At 38.8% G+C, this 19,319-nt stretch overlaps 2 protein-coding genes and 1 long non-coding RNA gene across 11 annotated transcripts in view; 2 read left to right on the top strand and 1 right to left on the bottom strand.

The window, feature by feature from the left end:
* Window positions 1–9,258, top strand: part of ZNF236 (zinc finger protein 236) — a 62,281-nt gene extending 53,023 nt beyond the window's left edge. For all 5 annotated transcript variants that reach the window (XM_085537579.1, XM_085537576.1, XM_085537575.1 and 2 more), the window contains 4 exons: window positions 1,385–1,582; window positions 2,220–2,349; window positions 6,839–7,015; window positions 7,478–9,258. In XM_085537579.1, the coding sequence (XP_085393705.1) occupies window positions 1,385–1,582; window positions 2,220–2,349; window positions 6,839–7,015; window positions 7,478–7,605 (633 nt within the window). In that variant the 3' untranslated portion in view covers window positions 7,606–9,258. The remainder of the gene's footprint in view (window positions 1–1,384; window positions 1,583–2,219; window positions 2,350–6,838; window positions 7,016–7,477) is intronic.
* A 1,259-nt stretch (window positions 9,259–10,517) lies between these two features.
* Window positions 10,518–19,319, bottom strand: part of MBP (myelin basic protein) — a 99,762-nt gene continuing 90,960 nt past the window's right edge. For all 5 annotated transcript variants that reach the window (XM_015855126.3, XM_085537581.1, XM_085537583.1 and 2 more), the window contains 5 exons: window positions 15,919–16,023; window positions 15,288–15,323; window positions 14,707–14,739; window positions 13,631–13,753; window positions 10,518–12,303 (listed from right to left, as the gene is read on the bottom strand). In XM_015855126.3, coding sequence (XP_015710612.1) covers window positions 12,247–12,303; window positions 13,631–13,753; window positions 14,707–14,739; window positions 15,288–15,323; window positions 15,919–16,023 — 354 coding nt within the window. In that variant the 3' untranslated portion in view covers window positions 10,518–12,246. The remainder of the gene's footprint in view (window positions 12,304–13,630; window positions 13,754–14,706; window positions 14,740–15,287; window positions 15,324–15,918; window positions 16,024–19,319) is intronic.
* On the top strand, window positions 12,201–15,992 carry LOC146761813 (uncharacterized). Its single transcript, XR_014942645.1, has 3 exons — window positions 12,201–12,338; window positions 14,172–14,279; window positions 15,866–15,992. It is a non-coding gene; the product is annotated as an uncharacterized LOC146761813 (long non-coding RNA).

Below are 19,319 nucleotides of genomic sequence, written 5' to 3' on the forward strand. Positions count from 1 at the left end.
AGATTTCAGTGGTGCCTAGTGAATAGAATAACAGGCAGTAACCCTTGTTTCGCTGTGATTGAAGGTGGTTGAACCCTGGACAGGCTCTCAAGAGAGGCTGAGGAGTCTCCATACTCAACCATGTTTAGAACCTGTCTGGACATGGCCATGAGCCTGCTCTAGGAATTTTGGAATGCATAATCACAAGACATCCCCTCCAACTTGAGATATTCTATGAACATTTTATGCACATTCTTTTAATATTTGCATGTGGCTGATTGCGAATTCTGAAAAATTTTGCAGGGTTCATATTCTCTGTGAAAATGGATGATCTAAAATTTTACTTGACTGTAGACTTGACTTGTCTCTGTCTTCTAAATCTAATTTAATTCAGTCTATATCTGCTTTCATAAAGGTAGTATCTTATAAGGCTTACTGGAATGGATTGTTACCTGCAAGCTGTGACAGTACCTGTGTAGCCATATGGTAGCAGTCTAGATGTAGCACTAATGAAGATTACTTTCCTTTCTGGTGATTGTTAATTGACCAGTACACATTTCAGCGAATTCTTGAGTTTCCAACCAGTTGGAAATGTATAAATAAGTGTGTGAGATAAAGGGTTTTTTATAATTCCTTCTTTCAGTTGGTTTGATATTGCATTATTACTAATTTTGTTACTATTCCTGCCTGCTATGATGGATAATGTTCTGCAGTGCTCTGTACCTTTCTCAGGTTTAGTTCTTCCTGAATAAGTTACTTAGGAAAGCACTTAGTTTCTTTTCTGTATTCTCATATATTTCTTTTTAAAGAAAAATGTTCTGTAAAGTTGAACAAGTCTTGTGTTATCTTATTTGGGGAAAGTGAACACAGTAAAACCATGCCCAGACCCTCTCAGTTTTTCATTGTTATTTCAGTTAATCTGAGACTGTGTTAGTAGCTCAAAACTGTCTACTTTAGGTAATTGAATCCCTGATGAATAAATTAACCATATGGAAAAACATAAACATTCTCCTTTGTAAATATCAGAGATGCTTTCTCTTTTTTTTTTTTTTTCCTATCTGACACTTTTTTGGCTTTGAATTTTGTTTGGTGAGAATCATCTCAGATCTCAGGAATATAAAACTGAGTGTAAGAAAATATTTATGTACTCAAACACATTGGGTTTTTACAACATAAATGAATTTGAGCATAGTTAATGTTTAGTTTCCTTGAAATTTGGTCATTCTTAAGAGCAGTGAAATACATGTTTATGTTTACAGACAACTTGTATTTCCTTTGTGTTGATAAGGTGCTTGCAAGCGTTCTCCAAAAACTGGTCACATCAAAGCAACATTCAGAACAACCACCCAGTCTGCTGTGAGTGAACTTAAGTAATTATTTGACTGTGTTTTCTAAATCGTTATAGGTGACAGAGGTTTCTCCTAATGTGACTAAAAGCAATCAAGCAGAAAAAGAAGGTCGTGTGCACCAGTGTTTTGAATGTAGTCAGACCTTTTCTTCAGCCACCATGTTGATGCATCACAGTAAGGAGGTTCATGGCAAGGAAAGAATACATGTTTGTCATGTCTGCAATAAAGCCTTTAAGCGGGCAACGCATCTCAAGGTATTTGGTAATAACGGTGGATTGTGAACTTGTTCTTCTGTTTTGGAATTGTTGCCATGTTACTGAAAGATGCCTGTTAGCCCTTTACTTTCCCTGCCTGTTCCTGTGTGTGAAGTACATGTGTGAGAGGGGGGAATTTAAATGACAACATATGCTGTGATAACTCTTTCATGGAGAGTGGGGAAGTTTTTAATGCATGTGCTGCCTACAAAAAGAAGAATGTGGGTACCCATCATACAAGCATTGGTGTCAGAAAAAAGATGTTTATTCTTTTCTCTTATATGTGTTGTTACTTATCTTGTTTTCCAGATAGACCTTTTGTAGTTGTAAAATGTGAAGCAAAATCAGTATAAATCAAGGTAATCTGTGAGGGTACTAATGTATGCAAAATAAATAGTTCTTGACAGAGGCTTTCAGAAATGTAAAGCTGCTGATGCCTCAGTCCTACAAAGAGATGATATACAAAAAAGTATCTCTTTTAGGGGAAAAAAAAAAAAGATGCAGGCTTCCATCTTTGTTTTCTGTTGATGACTAAGATCATCTGCTTTTATCTTCAAAATGAGTATATATTTCTATGCTATATACTAAAGATGTTTGAAATGGTTCTAAGGCGTCATCTTTCTCTATGCTGCCGTAGGAGCACATGCAAACCCATCAGGCTGGACCTTCACTGAGTTCCCAGAAGCCTCGGGTGTTTAAGTGTGATACCTGTGAAAAAGCTTTTGCGAAACCAAGTCAGCTGGAGAGACACTGTCGCATTCACACAGGTGTGACATCAGAAATGATCTTCATCTCATAACATTTTCTCATGCATATGTGACTGTTATATTTTGGTGCATTTGCTCTTGGATGCAGGTAACTGCATTTAAATAACAAAGAAAAGAAAAAAAATAGAAGAAGGTTAAAATAAGAGCAAACTTGAAATCTCAAGTAGAATGATGTTCTGTTTAAACCTATGCTTAGCAGTGAGGCTGAGAATCTCTATATATCAGTACTTGCTGTACTACAGCAGTGATGTGAATGCATGAGCTGATGTTGAAAATTTTGTCATTGAAATAGATTAGTAAAAGGATGTTTTAAGGCATTGTTTAAAAACACTGGCTATCTTCAAGACTATAATAGAATGTACAAATGTTTTGTTGTGTTCAGTGATGTTAAATGCATGTGATGCTACATGGTTAGTTCAACTACTAGTCAGTTCATTTGTGTCTGCTGCCAGAGTACAGTGTTGTGCTCTTTACCGCTGAGTTATTTTCTTCAACTGTTATTCTATAATTATACTATGCTATCTCCTCCTAGGGAGCATGTATTTCTCTTGATAAAGTGCTCTTCTGGCTGCAGTTTGTGGCCCACCACAAGGAGAAAGCTATGTATAATAGAGCCTGTCTGCCTTCACATTGTGTGTATTAACAACATGAGTTTTAAACATTGGAGTCACTCCTCCGAAACATACCGCTTCTTTCTTCCATACCACTGCTACCAATTAATGGCTGTCACGTGTGCTGAAATTAAAAAGGAATGGATAAAGTGATCCATATTGCTTCTAAGCTGTAGAAGACTAAGGAATATAACTGTGTGTGCTGTAGCATAGGAGGACTCCTGAAACACGATCACTGTTTCCTTCAGTGAGTCAGCCAGAGCTTTCTCTTTTTGTGATATCACTGTCATATGTAGCTTTTGGCTACTGTTTGTGGATTTAAAGCAAAATCTCTAATCTCTTCATTGAAGCTCTCTTGTTAACCTTGTCATTTTTCCTTGGTTGGCATCACTTGCTTGTCTCATGAGGTATAATCTGAGTTTCATCTTTTGGTTGGATATTCACTTCGTAACCACAGATTCAGTCTTGTGTTTTTAAGTATGGTATCTGAAGAATAGGCTTGCCCGTATATTCAGCTGTGCATGTTCTCATTTCATATATCTCAAAATATTAGAACTTTCTTTTCTCTGACTTCGACAAATAAGTGTCTTATTCAGATCCATTTGAACTGCTTTGGCTTTTCTGCAGAACTCACTGTCAGATATCTCTGTATCATGCTGGACTTCCATTTATACACCTTTGTTCTTCTCTTCACACTCAAGTGACTTTGAGCTGCACTTAATCACATTCTCTCAATCTCACTATCTCCTGTTGCTTCCCCTGTCTGCCCGTATGTCCATCTTTCCTTGCTTCCTTCTTCCCTCTCTACACCAAGTGATCCACGTGGAGCTCTTTATTCCTGCTTTTAATCAGCACACGATCCCTGCATTTCTCTCCCTGTTTAAAATTCCCCTCCATACATCTGCGTGCATTCTAACATGCTGCCCCAAATGTTGAGGCGACTGAATATGTTCCTTGAATGCTGAAAAGAATCTTTAAATTCTTTATGTGACTTCTGGTAAATTGTTGGTGTGTAGGGACCATTGCCAGTATTGATTATTTAGATTACCTGATTATGCCATTACACACTTGCTATGTTTTCATTAGTTTCTCTTTTTGCACATCTCATTCTGTTGCTTCTCTGCTGAGAACTCTAGCAGACAAAGACAGGAGGATTTTTGCTAAGGAAATTTTGATATTTGTGAATCCTGAGAGCAGCTTCAGAGGCTGTATAGTGGAAAGGCATGGATAGATAGGGGTGTAAAAAGGAGATGAAGAACAAGGGTGTCCTCCTTATGTCAGTTGAGGAGTACGTTTTTCAGTGCAGGTGTAATAGGATAGACTTTAATATTAGTGGGCTGAGTCATCCACTTAGAGTGAAACAGCTCCTGTTAGATGAGCATTAAGTCCTGAAAGGGAGTAATGGGTAAGCTGATACGGTACAGCTGTTCTCATGTTTTAGAGGTTTCTGCTGATCTTGTGAATTTTAATCTAACAGGCAGTCTGCTTTCATTCCTCCATACCTTACTCAAAGAGAATTCAAGTTGTTGTGAGTGATGACTGTTCTTTTTGAGAGTAAAACTGAAGAAAGGGAGTACAGCTTCTTTATGGTTACTGTGATAGAAAGGAACATTCTCATTATATTGAAGGCAGGAAGAGAAAGGCAGAAGTTGCGATCAATGATGATTAACAGCCTTCAGAATTCCATAATAGCTTGCTTTCTGTTTAACTGGTTTAAATAATTCAGATGTTTATAAAAGGCAGTGCTGTGAGAGTCCCACAGATAGTCGGATAGCAGGGAACAAGACAGTTTCCTTCCTGCTTTGGCTCATGCTGTCCATTATAAAATATAATAGCACTTCAGGAAGGCTGTGAAGAGACCAGAGCCCCTTTATACATCTGTTTCTAATAAATCTGCACCATCATAGAAGAAATTATTTCTATTTTGGAATCATTTGTAATTTACTCCGTAAATCTTCAGATATTTTTGGGTTTCTTGCGTATGAGCACGCAGATGCTGAGAGTGCCCACAAGCTGATAATTCCCTGCTGAATTGTATTCTCTGTTGTTGTTTGAAGTTGTGGGTTTACCTGCTGCTGAAACATGATAGTCATTCCTTCAAAAGAGGCTGTTCTAAAAATCTCTGAAGACCAAGCAAGTGAAAATGTCCTGCAAAGAAGTCTTTAGATTGATAGGAAAGACTATTACATGTAAGAGCAGCTAAGGTTAAGCCTAAACTAACTGACTTTCCTAAAGGAATGTTTCTGGTCTGTGAGAAACTGAGATTCCTGTCTTGATTAAACACTTAAAATAATTTGTAATACACAGTACCTACTGAATTCATGGCCCAAACAAGAGCACATTTTCTTCTCTGAGTAAAATCATAGAATCAACTGAGTTGGAAAAGACCTTGAAGATCATGAAGTCCATACATGAACTTGGCCTTCTGAGTCCTATCACTAAACTACATTCCTTAGCAGGGATGGAAGCTCCGCTTCTTCCTAGGCAGCTTCCCCCAGTGCCTAACAACCCCTTCTGTGAACAAATTCTTCCTAATATCTAATTGAAATCTCCCCTACATAACTTGAGTCTCTTTTCCTTGCATCCTTTAATTATCTTATAGATTCAGGTCTTATCAGTGAAGAGCAGTTTGAATAAACACTTTAGAAATTAGAAGGAAGTGAATGATTCCACTTCTGGTAGAAGAAGCCATATGGCGTGATCACTTACGCAACACCAAAATGGCTGCTTATTTTAGAATAGAAAATTGAATGTATTGGAAGAAACATTTTTAATTCAAACAAGCGAAACCATTCTTAACAAAAATAAAGAACACTTTTGTGCTGCAGTTCATGTTTCTAGATCAAAAGCCCCTTTTCTCATCTATGCTGTAATCTTAAGAGAAAAAATAATCGCAGGCTGCATGCTGTGCAGGCAGAAAGAAACATCAGGATCTTTCCTGCAAAAGCTGAACTTTGAGTGAAGGGAGGAACTTGGGTTTTAAAGTAGTCAGTTCCTTCTAATCTTGAAGTGAGTGTGGCTTTGACCATAATTTTGCATTGCACTGGAGGTTTGTAATGTTGTGAAACTCAATTTCTTGAGCGTTTTCCTTGAAACAATCCTTTGCATGCAGACATTGTTGGCAGCCTTGTTGAAAACGCTGTGTAATGATCATGTTCTTGAACGGATTTATCAGAATAGTCTTCACAAAATCTTCCTTATGGACTACATCTGTGAGTTGCTTTAGTAGACAGGTGAATGGAAACAATATTTTGCAAGTGTCACCTATTTTTCCTTCAAAATTCAAAGTAGATACACATTTATTTCAAGCGAGGTAAAATGAAAGGGAGCTTTGTGCTCAGAAACCTTTCTTCTACTCTACTGTTGGTGCTGTTTGGTGCTTACTGTTGGAAACACTCTTTCTGTTACTGTTTGACCTGTAGCAGCTCTAATTAGTTAATACTTTTAAGTTTACTTAATGATTTACTACCATTGAATATTCTTTGGTTGATTGCCTGCGAAGTTGGATTTAGCCTGAGAAGCTGTAATATCTGTAAAGAGATGAGCACAGGGGTAACGAAAGAACATCAGCTTGTTTTATCTCTGTTATTCGTAAATGTTGTAAAACTCTCTTGAGTGCAGAAAAGTCATATAAACTGATTTTTTAATATCTCTATTATTTACTTTGATGTAATTTAGATTATAGGATTAGGATTCATATCAATATTCTGATATTTCATTTAGGATGTGTTGCTGATTATATGGAGTCATAGCACTGTTTGAGAGAGATGTAAGGAAACAAATTTTGTTTGTGTCCATTTCTAGGTCACCTTAATTATTTTATTGAATTTGGAACTTTGTATGTTTAAATGAACATTGATTACATTTTTCTCTTTTAGGGGAACGGCCATTTCAGTGTACGCTGTGTGAAAAGGCTTTTAACCAGAAGAGTGCTCTTCAAGTTCACATGAAAAAGCACACGGGGGAAAGGCCTTATAAATGCGATTACTGTGCAATGGGATTTACACAGAAGAGCAATATGAAACTTCATATGAAACGGGCTCATGGTTACACTGGTATGTAGCACAATGATAGCAGTGGCAAATACAGGAAGTTGCACAGTTTCTAGGAAATCAGAAAATGTTTACCCTAAGTCACTGAAGAATTAGATATCAATAAGCTCAAGTGAGCTAATAGTTGAACATGACCCAAATAACACTTGGAAACACACGGGTTACTGCTTATGGTTCTGTGGTTGTGGTGCAGCCCTATACTGCTAAAATAGAAAGTTCAAAACCTACTATAGGGGAACAATTGATTATATTTGGTTTTGTGGGTAGCTTTTCCCAAAAGGTTTCTTTTTTTTAAATAGTGTCTATAGAATCCGAGGTATTTGTATGATGCCTCTTTATGAAGTTGTTGCATCATTGTTATCCAACTGTAATTCTTTTATTCACAAGTAATAATTCTCAGCAATTCCATTTTTCTTACATTACCCATCCAATCATACTCCTTTTTTTTCCCTTGTGCTTTGGTAGGTCCTGTCCAAGAACCTGCTAGCAATCAAGAACAAGAAGGGGAAGATTTTAGTCGTGCTCTGAATTTAGAAGAAGTGGTACAAGAATCGTCAAATGAATGGCAAAATATAGGCAGTGTTTTTCGATGACACCTCGATATCTGAAAGCTGACTTTTTTGTTTGGAACTTGAATTCCTCTAAAGTTTTCAGAGAAGGAAAAAGATGGATTTTACAGTTGAAGCTTCAAGCATTGGAAGTATTAACAATACGATAATATATTATAGGATTTTTAATTATTTGCAAAAATTACCTAAAGGAATCAATGTCTTGGATTTTTTTTTAAGCTTGTAGAAAAATATTGTGAAATCATCACTTAATCTGTGCTAAGTTGTCTGTGAATGAATGAACTCAGGTAATACTGTATACAGTTTCATCTTCTAATTCACAGCCAGTATATCTATTTGAAAAATGAACTGGAACTTCATTCTAGAGTAGAATTTTTAAAGGAGGGGAAGAACAACTTCATGAGAAAACCATGAAGCTGTTAGGGTTTTTTTTGGTTTTTTTTTTGGTTTTTTTTTTGGTTTTTTTTTTTTACCTATTTAAAGAAATAATTGAGTTTGGAAACAAAATGTTACAAGTAGATGCATGCAGTAAAAAGTAATTATTTTCTTTTTACAAGGCACAGGAAAAGGCTGTATTTTTGTTTAAAGTTAGTGCATTTTTCAGAATGTTGAAATAAATTGCCATTGAATGTATGGCTTTTCTTGAGTTAAGCTCTTGAGAGGGAGCGTGTTCATTTCCATTCCAACCACAGAGGCAGGTGGTTGTTTTTACATAAAAGTGCTTGAGGCTTTAAACTCAGCGGTAATTATTTAAAGAGAGTTCAAACCAGGAAGGGTTACGAGGAAGGCCTCTTTTATGTTTGCTGTATCGGATTAGCAGGTACATATCCCAGTGTCTGTGGAAGGCACAGCCATATGCTAAATTTGGGAAGTCAACATACGGTTTTGTGTTAGCAGTCAGAAAGCGAGATGCTAGGTCACGTATATTATACAGAATTCCCCAGTGCTGTAAACAGTTACTTCAAATCTGTAAATTGCTCACTGTGGGTTTCTTTGTGGGTTTTGGAAATATGTTACTTTTATTTGTTGTTTAAGTCATCATTTCATCAAAACTACCTAGGTGACTAAGCAGTGCTTTGAAAGGTGCCACTTAAATCTATTCATAGCAAAGAAACACTGGAGTAAAGACATGGTCATCTTTTAGACATTCCAAAGACAAGCTCTTTTCTTTTTTTCCTTGTTCCTTTGAATTTTATTTATATGTTACATATATATATATAGATATATATGTGTGCTTGTGTGTATAAATATATATATATGTATATTTAAAGTTATATGAGCCTCTGTGTGGCTGATCAGTATATTTTGTAAATACTAATCCTGGTTGCAGGAAGTTCATCTTTTCGGTTTGCTGCAAGTACTCCTAGATCAGTGGTGGTTTCATTGTACTATAGTACAGAGCTGAATTTTAATTTACTTTCTGAAAGATGTTTGATCTCAGATCCCAAATGCTCTCTTTTGTAAATATTGTCTATACTTTGTCTATGATACACACTAGTTATTTCAGGTTGCTGAAGCAAAAAATTGCTGTTTTTTCGATAGGTCACCTCTTAGTTCTTTTGTTATCACTTTTGGCATATGTATATAAGTAATATAGTTGTTGACATGAAAATAACACTTTTGTTATGTGGAATATTTAATTCAAAAACATGTTAAATAATATTACTCTTTTTCTAATCCTGTTTTGTGTATTTTTTTTTAATTTCATCTTGGATTCTAGGAGACTGAAAACAGTTTAACAGAAGCACACCTCTGTTTTATTTAAAGAGTGCATGTGAAGATCTCCCAGCAGTGCCTTTCCTTCCAGACAGCAATAGTATTTCAGCTATACAAGAAGGATATCTTTTACGGTTGTTCTCTGAAGGCATGCTGAACCCCTTGCATAGCATGCTTTTTATGCTTAATTACATAGAATGAGAAGCTGAGTAATACTGAATCAGTTCTGATGGGCTGTATGGTATATAACGTGTATAAAACCATTGTGTTACACTTTCAGAGAATAGTTTGTAAATGCACAGGAAAGTTGATCAGAGATGGTTTGTTGCATAAATGATGACAGAAGATGATTTACAGCTGATCACATCCAAATGCAGTTCCATACTTCCTAATGGCAGTGTGATTGCTGACTGCTTGGGGGGGGAGGGGGATATTCATCCTGCTCTGGCTGTGATTGCTTTGCCAGCAAGTAACAAGTGGTGGTGACTGACATTAAGAGAATATGTACTAAAAGCAGGTTATGTCATGTGTAAAGGGATGCAGTTTTAAAACAGTCACTTCTCAAGTGTTTTGTCTTGATTAGAAGTAGTGAGCATATGTTCCAAATCCTGCAAGTGATAAGCAGACAATATGAGCTCTGTAGTCCCCTGACACTTCTCCTCAATGCAGTCTGCTTCTCTTTTAGTGCTTGCACTCATATCGGTTAGAGTGAATAGTCTTTCTAAAACCTGTTTTTTAACGTCGTATTTTATTTGCTTCCCTCCCCACCACCCTTGTTAGTGAGCTTCAGGAATCCATTCTCAAGTATCCTCATACAGAAATTTTCATCACTGAAGCTACTCAGTGAGATTGAATTGGAAGTGTTCCAAGCAGTGTATCTGCAGACATTCAGTGTGGATTCAGACACTGGAACAAATGCATTAGTAATGCTTTAAAAAACATTGAGTTTGATGCATTTGTTTAGGAAGCACAATTCTTATCCAAGGACTTTGAAGAATTAGATGGTGTTGTGAGTAAGGGAAGAAGGCATAGGAGTGCCTGTGTCACGGCATCAGCCTTGTGGGCCATGCTCAGCTACCACCAATGTCACAAGAAGCCTGTGAACATGCAGCTGAGGTATTTTCCAGTATCTTCAGCACTGTGAATGAACAGCAGGAAGAAAAAAAAAAGGAACGTTTTTTGTACACAGCCTATGTTACAAAAGACAAAACCTGGATCGGTTTTATTACACATCGATTATTTATTTTGATAAATTGTAAAAGCTTTCTTCCTACAAGAACAGTATGTTTTCAAATTAAATCCACTATTATGTTGCCGAGTATAAATCTGGATGAAGCTACAATAGAAAAATACACATAGCAAACAACGCAGGTAACAGAAGATGTAATATGTGTATATACTTAATAATTTTGGTATTTTTGTTTTCCTTAGTCTCTATTTCTATTCTCCATCTTCCCTTGCTTTGTATTAATGGACGCTGAATATAAACCTACGATAGATTTAGACGTGAATTAACACACGTTTATAGGTAACTTCTACTGGACACATAGATGCGGTTTCAACTTGGGAAGCATTAACCTCAGTCTACAACACGGGCTAAAACTAAAAAAGAAAGTAATTAATCAGATGCTTAGAGAAGAGCTTGAAGGAAGGGTGAGTTTAAGTAATAAAACAGTGCAATTCAGAAGAGCCTTGTATTTCTCTACGTGTGGTTGGAAATACCATTGCCACACACTCATTTTAGTTATCTGTGAACAATTAATATCTAAATCTAACTGTTATAACTCATTTCTATGAGGCAACTACAGTACAACAGTTAAACATTCACAGTAGTTTACTATAAGTTTGCTTTGGTGCACTGCCCTTAAAAGGCATCCAGGTGTTATTTGGGCAAAGGAAGAGCCAATCAAATATAAGGCTGCTGCAATACGAAGAGCAAGGTTTGAAGTTCCCTCGCGAGATGTGCAGGACTATCTGAGACCAGTACTGAAGGGCTCTCTTTCAGAAATTAGACTTATTCACTTGTATTTTTAGTTACTTACTTTACTGCAAAGTTTATGCTGTTGCAGCAGAGTTTGTGTGGAGCAACAGTGACGTCCAGTGGTCACGTGTGCGATCTGGTGTTTCGTCGCTGGGAATTATCCCTTGTTTCTTAGCATTAGTCTAACTCAAATTTGAAATCCTCTTTCTCTCCCTCATCTACTCTTAATTCTAATGGTTTGGATGCGGTGAGCAAATTGTGGTGCGGAAAGCATTTCCTTATTGCCATTGCTCTGCATCGTATTGATTCTGCAACATCTGCCCCCTCCCACATTTCACATGCCTTGAACTCGCAATGTTTGGTGAACCTTTCCATGACTGCCTAATCCTGTTATGAAAATAAATTATTCTGTGAGTGAGAGAAGGAAGATTAAAACGAAACAGAAGCCAAACCAAAGTCCCAAATCAAAATAAAACAAAATAAAAAGAATTTGGATAAACAGTCCTTACAACTTCTGCACATGGTGGATTTTGTGTTTGTCTTTACAGCAGCATTTTGAAAGCTTAGTAATGGCAGTGCTCAGTATTCAAGACGTTAACTCTTTATTTGCAATTCTGACGTTCATTAAAATGAAACCAGAAGGCTGGAGCTCATATTAGATGCTTGGGAGAAAGAATGAAGTCCAGAATATAGTTAGGGAACCCTGGAGGAGAATGAGTAAAGTCAGATGTGTCGTTACTCTACATAAAATAGGGGGAACAGCTAGTAAAGCTACTTTGTGTGTTCTTTTCATTCAACTGTTGGTCAGGGATTGCCAATAGAAGTTTGTATCATCTACTGCATGCAGACCCTAATTGGCACTAAGTAATGGACTGCGTCTAACTAGGTAATTCTTGCAGTTGTTATTAATTTTAAGGCAGTTAGATTATGAAGCAGAGTGCATGGTCCTTGAATGGCATCGTAGAGCTTCAGCGCCTCGCAACTGGTGAGCCAGACCGCGATCCAGGCCGGGAGCCAGAGCCACCCTGGGGAAGGAAGAATGGAGTTAATTAGCAATAAGGTACTGTGTGCATAGGGCTACATGTATCAGTCCAATACAAAACCTTAAATATCTAATGAAAATGACTCTGGTATTCATTATAATTAAGTTCTTATTTGAATTTTTACATGAACCAATTGCTTCTTATATACTTTCACATAGGATTAATTCATTCTCATTAAATTCTCATATGTAGCTAGGCATGTATTGTGTTCAGTTTTGGGCTCCTCACTACAAGAAAGACATAGAAGCCCTGGAACGTGTCCAGAGAAGGGCAACGAAACTTGTGAGGGGTCTGGAGCACAAGTCTTAAGAGGAGCAGCTGAGGGAGCTGGGATTGTTTAGCGTGAAGAAGAGACTCAGGGGAGACCTCATCCCTTCCTAAAGGGAGGTTGTGATGAGGAGGGGCTTGGCTTCTTCTCCCAGGCAACAAACAGAACCTGAGGAAATGGTTGCAAGTTGTACCACAGGAGGTTTAGACTAGATGTAAGGAAGAACATTTTCTCTCAGAGAGTGGTCAGGCACTGGAATGGCTGCCCAGGGAGGTGGTGCAGTCACTGTCAGTGGCAGTGTTCAACAGGTGTCTGGATGAGGAGCTCTGAGATATGGTTTAGTGGTTTGTGGTATCAGCTTTAATGGACTAGATGATCTTGTAGGTCCTTCCCAACCTTGTCATTCTACGATTCTGTGAGTTAGTTGTACGTGCTTGTTCTTTTTGAGGCCTTCCTTATACAAGTGCCATGTTTTCTTGTGCATCTAAAAAGAATGTAGCTCTCAGCCTTGATTAGAAGGTTAAAGAAGCCTGGGCTGTGTTCTGCTGAAATGCTCTGGACTTGCACCAGGCAGAGTCTGATACAGTGTGAAACTTTTTTTTGGAGATTTACATAGGTGAGAGCCAGGCTCAACTATTAGTTGTTTTGATTCTTAAAGCAAGCAGTGGACTGGAGCTCTTCTGAAATACTTGAATAGGGAATGATTTGTAAGCATACGTTTCAGGATAATTGAAGTGTTTCTCTTTATTCCAAGCATAAAACTGAAGTATTCTGCATTTTCAGTTGCCTTGTTTTTGTTTTCTTTTTTGTCATAAGCAAACTAAAGAAACCATTTACCTGAAGCCTAACTTCTTGTCAAATGGTTTATCTATTTATCAGGTCATTTTATAAGACCAACATCTTTGAGAATGCCTACTTCTTCCAAAGCTTTGTGGAAACATGGTTGTTCCAAACATGGCATCTCCTAGAGAGGTTGGGCTGCACTCAGCTTTTCCCTGGGCTCAGCTGTTTGAACTTACATTAACTTGAATTGTACTTTACCAGTTTAAAGATTTTGGAAAGAGTGCCCTGGCCCTCGTGATAGGATCCCTTATGTCCCTTGTGAGCAGATTTGTGCTCATAGAATTTTCCACTTCCGTATCCCGGCTTGTGTCCTTCACCACCCTGCATAGAAAGAGTTTGGTGTACATTTCAGATCAGCATATTGACATTAATTTCATGTTCACGTGGTAATCTTTCTTTGTCATCGCTGAAGCATGGAGAATCTTAGAGGAAGTTGCAATAAAATAGTCTTTTTAAGTAAAAAAGCCAGGGTGAAGGCAAGCATTAGGTGGTTTTCTTGGTGTGCTGACGCCTGAGGGAAGCAATCTGTAAAAGAAGAACTAATAATCAAAAGCGGATGCTCAGAGTGTTAACCTGCATGACAAAACTTAAATAAAAAAACAAATTCAATTTACAAGTTCTGAGGTGATTATGCATGAAATAAATTGATGTTCTGTTGGCAGTGAAAGAAATGTATAACAGCTTGAAGGCTGTAGTATTTTTTTTTTAGCTTAACATGTATGTGTTCTTCTCGTTACAGAACCAAACCTGCGGCAGAGAAGTAGGATTTAATCAGCTGTGATAACTAAAGGAGAAACTTGCCTAACTTGGGCTGATCTCTTCGCACTGGAAGAGGTGGTGAAGAAAGGTGAGACCAAATACTTGAATTAGTGGTGGTGTTAGTTCTGTAGGGCTTAATGGGGACAGATCCCTGCCTGGACACCACCTGTCCTCCCATCCTTGTCTTTCCCAGGAGAAGAAACCCGCAGCAGTGAGTCTCCCAGGATGTTTAAAGGAAGTCAGCTTTGTCATGCAGAGGATTTTGTTCCCTTCATGCTGAAGCAGAAGAAATATTTGTTGCGAGGCTGTCAGTGTGCTGGATAAGAGCGTGCGACTCGATTACCATCTTAAAGTGCTGTGGGAGGAGGGAGGAAAGTAGAACAGGAAAAGCAAAATAGCAAAACCGAGATGAAACAAAATTATCGTGTTGCTGCAGCAGCTTGAGGCAGTGGAGCAAGGTATGCTTTGGCCTAGTAAATAAAATGGCTGTTTCCGAAAGCACATTCATCACCTACCCAGCTAAATCTGGTGAGGGACAGTCCTCTTCCCTGCACGTGGAAGAAACAGAAACAATGACACAACGGTCACTACAGAACATTGGATCAGAAGTTGTTGAGAATGCAGTGAAAAACAACGAGAAACTGGCCAGATAATGAAGCATCAGTCATTCCATAAAATGAAAAAGGCAAAGTTCTCAGTCAGAATCACAAGAGCTTCCATCACTTGCCATGGTTCATCAATCATGGGCTGTGGGAACCATGTCAGCTTATCAACATGAGAACAGTTCCTGGAGGTTGAGGCTTGGCTGACAGCTGTACCTATTATTAGTATAATGTATGAAACACCCACAACAAAAAAACTAATATATGAAGACCTCAACATTTGGCTTTAATTTAGGTGTCATGCAACAAATCAGGAAACGCACAAGGAGAGGAGCCATGGCTTTTTTGTCTTAGTCCCTGGCTTGGGATATTCCCAAAGGCAACTCCTGATTTATATTTAGCATGATTAAAGATAACAAATGGACTGGTGGTTGAAGTGGTATAAATGACCCCAAAGACCCATAGGCACTACCTGCGCCCTGGACTGCTCTTACCTTTGCTTGCATTGGAGGAGGAGTACGGGGTGAGACCTAAAAACCAACAAAAAAAGTTATAAAGCCAAAGCAACAATAAATTGAGATAATTATCAAGTAAATTCAGGGAATCATAGAATGCTTTGAGTTGGAAGAGACCCTCTAGGGTCACTTAGTCCAACTCCCCTGCAAGAAGCAGGAATGCCTACAGCTCCAACAGCTTCTCAGAGCCCCATCCAGCCTGACCTTGAGTGTCTCCAGGAAACTCTGTGAATGTCTCCAGGAGTTATTAGTCCTTATGTATTAGTTGTTAATTTTGTTCTTCTCTTTGCTGTCATGTGAACATTTTTAAATCTCTTTCTAAAGAAAGACGCTGGTTGCCAAAGACAGCAGCATAAACCTTGTAAATGGTGAAGCTGCATAATTACAACAACTGCTCTTGAAATGTGACTGTGCTAATTGAGGGTTCACCCACTTGGGTGTAACATTTCGGCACTGTTCTTGTTTCCAGGTGAAATTACATTGACTTGCATGGTAAGCTCAAAGGTGTAGAAGAATTCATTAGTAAAGGGTAATGACTGTGGGATATTTGATTATAGGTGGATCTGAAGGAATGATAAGAATGTGGAGAAGAATGAGAAGTGGAACTTACAATGTTCTTGAAGAAGTGGACTACAGGGTTGTCATCACCAGGCCGGCCGTGCTGAGACCTCTGGGGGATGGAGCCTACATGGCTGGCCCTGGCTGCATGTATATCCTGCAACAACAGCAGAGTCCGGTCAGCAGGGAGGAAGGAGAACAGCAGCTGTTGGGAAAGGCTCCCTTTGTGTGAGGGAAGGGAGAGGGGAGTGCCTTGCAAATCTGTGGGGAGTGAGTCTGAAAGTTATCAGTGCTGCAAAGGAGCAATTTTTTTATACAATGGCCAATACACTATTGTATCAAATGCATACATATGTTGTGCATGTGTATTTATATAATGGTGCTTGTGTTTGTAACGTTACAGCCCAGCGTGGGACTGAACCTGGGACAATTCGAATCCAGAAACTTTACAATTTTCACTTCCTTCAAAGTTGGAACACAGGATGTAATTTTAGAGATAAAACCTGAGAAAACTTAAGCTGGATCATCCTCCATGGGAGAGTGGGAATGGGTTGTATCTATTTCTCAATGGATGCAGCAGGACTAAGTTTAAAAAGCTAATCGGTCCCTGTGAGTTGACCCAAATGACAAACGTCTGTCCATCATTGCCAGTGTCAAGGTATAATGCTTCACTCCCAGCACAACGTATCCCAGCTGTGCGCAACAGGCAAGGCAGGAGAGAATGAAAATAACAGTGGCATCTCTTGTAAGTGCCACGTGGGTGATACAGATCTCATTGGCCCCTAAACAGAAATAGAGATCTGTATTGAGAGAAAATAAGCTCTTCCAAACAGAATGAATGTGTGACTCTGGAACAGGATGAGCAGTTACTTAGAATACAATTCATTTTTGTCACATAGAAGATCAGCTTGCTACAGAAGGACTTGGTCACGTTGTTGCGGTGGGACTCTTGGCTTGTGAGCAGTGTTGCAATGAGGAGTGCCAGTAAGGCATCAACGTGATCAGAACAAGTTACCACCTCCATGTTGCCTTTTAAGTCTATATTTAAAGAGAACAGATCTGTGTTTATCACAAACACCCTGATCTGTGTTATGTTACATTTCCTCAGCAGTGTTGCAGATCACAATGTCTTACCAACAGCTTGCTGTCAATCTACATGAAGTCCAACGGAATACATTGTGAGCAGATGTATTTTGCTGTTCTGCAGTGGTCGACGGGTTGCCACCAGGCACAAAAAGGTGGGAATAATTCTGTTTTATGAGTGTGGTGGAGTAGTGGAGTCTGAGTTTATTTTAGTATCCTGGTCCATCATTAGGCACTAATAATTTAGCTCATTGAAAAATGTTACCATGTAGTTGACTGCAAACTTTCTTGGGTCTGTGTTGCCAAGTTTTGGAGTAGTCTTTGCTTGGGTCCCCTTTATAGTGAATCAGCTGTAGCAAATCCAAATCTGTTTTTAAGGACAGGGATGGTTTTGTCTGAATTTAAGACAAAGTTACCCACTGTTACAAATCATGGGCTTTTCCTTTATATGATCAGAAGTTCTATCTGTGTGCCGAATCTAAATTCTAAATCTAAACTGCATGTTTCCCTTTTGTGTGTAAACTGTTGAACTCTCTCTTCCACCTGTAGTGTGTCCTTTCAATTTCTGGAGTCCTAAAGGGGAGAAGGAAAAGCTCAGTGGTTTATATTTTCCTGAGGTTGCCACATCCACGATCTACAAAAGTAATTCCCCTCAGAAGAGCAATAACTGATACCTATAGGTGTTAAAAGTTAAATTTGAGCATGTTCACGTAATTGCAGGGTTTTTCTGCATTTCAGCTTTTAGAGTGTTGTCAATGGAAAGGAAACTTTGCTACAGATTATGAAACACAATTGCAAAGGAGAGTCTTGAATTTAGTATCGTAGAATCCTTAGAGTTAGAAGGGACCTCGGAAGGCCGTCTAGTCCAACTCCCCTGTAACAAAACAGGGACACCACAGCTAGATCAGGCTGCCCAGGGCCTGATAGAGCCTCACCTTGGAAGTAGTCAGGAATGGAGCAACAGCCACATCACTGGGCGACCTGTGCCTCATCACCGTCACTGTAAAAGGCTTTTTCCTTATATCTGATCTAAAACTCCCCTCCTTGAACTTAAAACCATTGCCCCTTGTTCTGTCACCACAGACCATGATAGACGGTCTGTCCCCATCTTGCCTGTAGAAAAAGATTTAGGCCTCTTGGGTTCTGGGTACGAACACTGAAACAGAGGTTCCTATGCACCTGTGCAACTTCTGGGGACAGTGGGATGGTTTGCAGCAAACAGCAGTTGGCAGAAACCAGTCAGGACAGAGAGGAATGCTCATCTTTCCACCACTCCTTGTTAACTTTGTGCTTGACAGCTAAGCCAGCTTGGCTATACATGTGCCTAAAATAAATAAATAAATAAAGCCAGAGGGGAAAGATCCCTCAATCTAAATAATGTTAATATCCAATATTGGCCAGTGCTGGGTATTTGCTTAGGCTGTGTGTGGGAGATCCGATGACAAAGTTTGCAAATCCATTGTAAAATTAAGTTTAAGGATTATTAGTGTAAGTATGAACACGTGTATGTCTGTCAAATACCCCAGATTATTCTGTATTTGGGGCTGATTCACTATGGGAGTGCTTTGTGGCTCTTCCTTGTAGTATACTGGGAAGTGGGGTTGTGCCAATGTATTATGTGAGTAGGCCACTAAGACACTACAGAAGCTTTTAACATAGAGCAAAGAAAAGCATCGGGTATTTTAACAGTATCTGTACAAGGACATTTCATTCCTTGTTCTACTCCAGGCATTTTCACATCAAGTTATTCAAATCTACCAGCATAGTGTGTATTGAAAACCTTGACAGAGCTGTTAGGGTGTTGTGTGCCAGTTGCCATCTCTCTCACACAGTCACAAGAATCTACATGCAGTTCAGCACGTGTTCCACTTTGGCTTTTTCTTCAAGAATATTACATCTCTGACTGTGGTGAATATCCCTCACTTTTCTGACACAGTAGGTCTGACCAGTTCTCCTGGTGTTCTCTGTGGCACTTTGTAATTGCTGAGTGGTGTTACTGCCCACGCTCTGACTGCAGAAATCATAGAATCACAAGGTTGGAAAGGACCTACAAGATCATTCAGTCCAATCATCCTCCCATTAACTTTGCTACCACAAGCCACTAAACTGTATCTCGTAGCTCCTTATCCAGACACCTCTTGAACACTGCCATGAACAGTGACTGCACCACCTCCCTGGGCAGCCATTCCAGGCAGGTGAGAGGGAAAGGTCTTAGGGTTATTGGTAAATGGAATAGAGGCTTTTTGCTTCAAATGTTTGGATGCTGAGTTTGATAAACCTGTTTTGTGATACGTTCGTCTAACGAGAACAGTGAGATTTGGGAGATTAGATTCACTTTCATTTAAAGCAATTGCAATTAAGTACTCTAAG

This window comes from Coturnix japonica, chromosome 2, assembly GCF_054131305.1.
Source record: "Coturnix japonica strain WE chromosome 2, WE-NBRP24, whole genome shotgun sequence".
In the NCBI taxonomy this organism is placed as follows: Eukaryota; Metazoa; Chordata; class Aves; order Galliformes; family Phasianidae; genus Coturnix; species Coturnix japonica.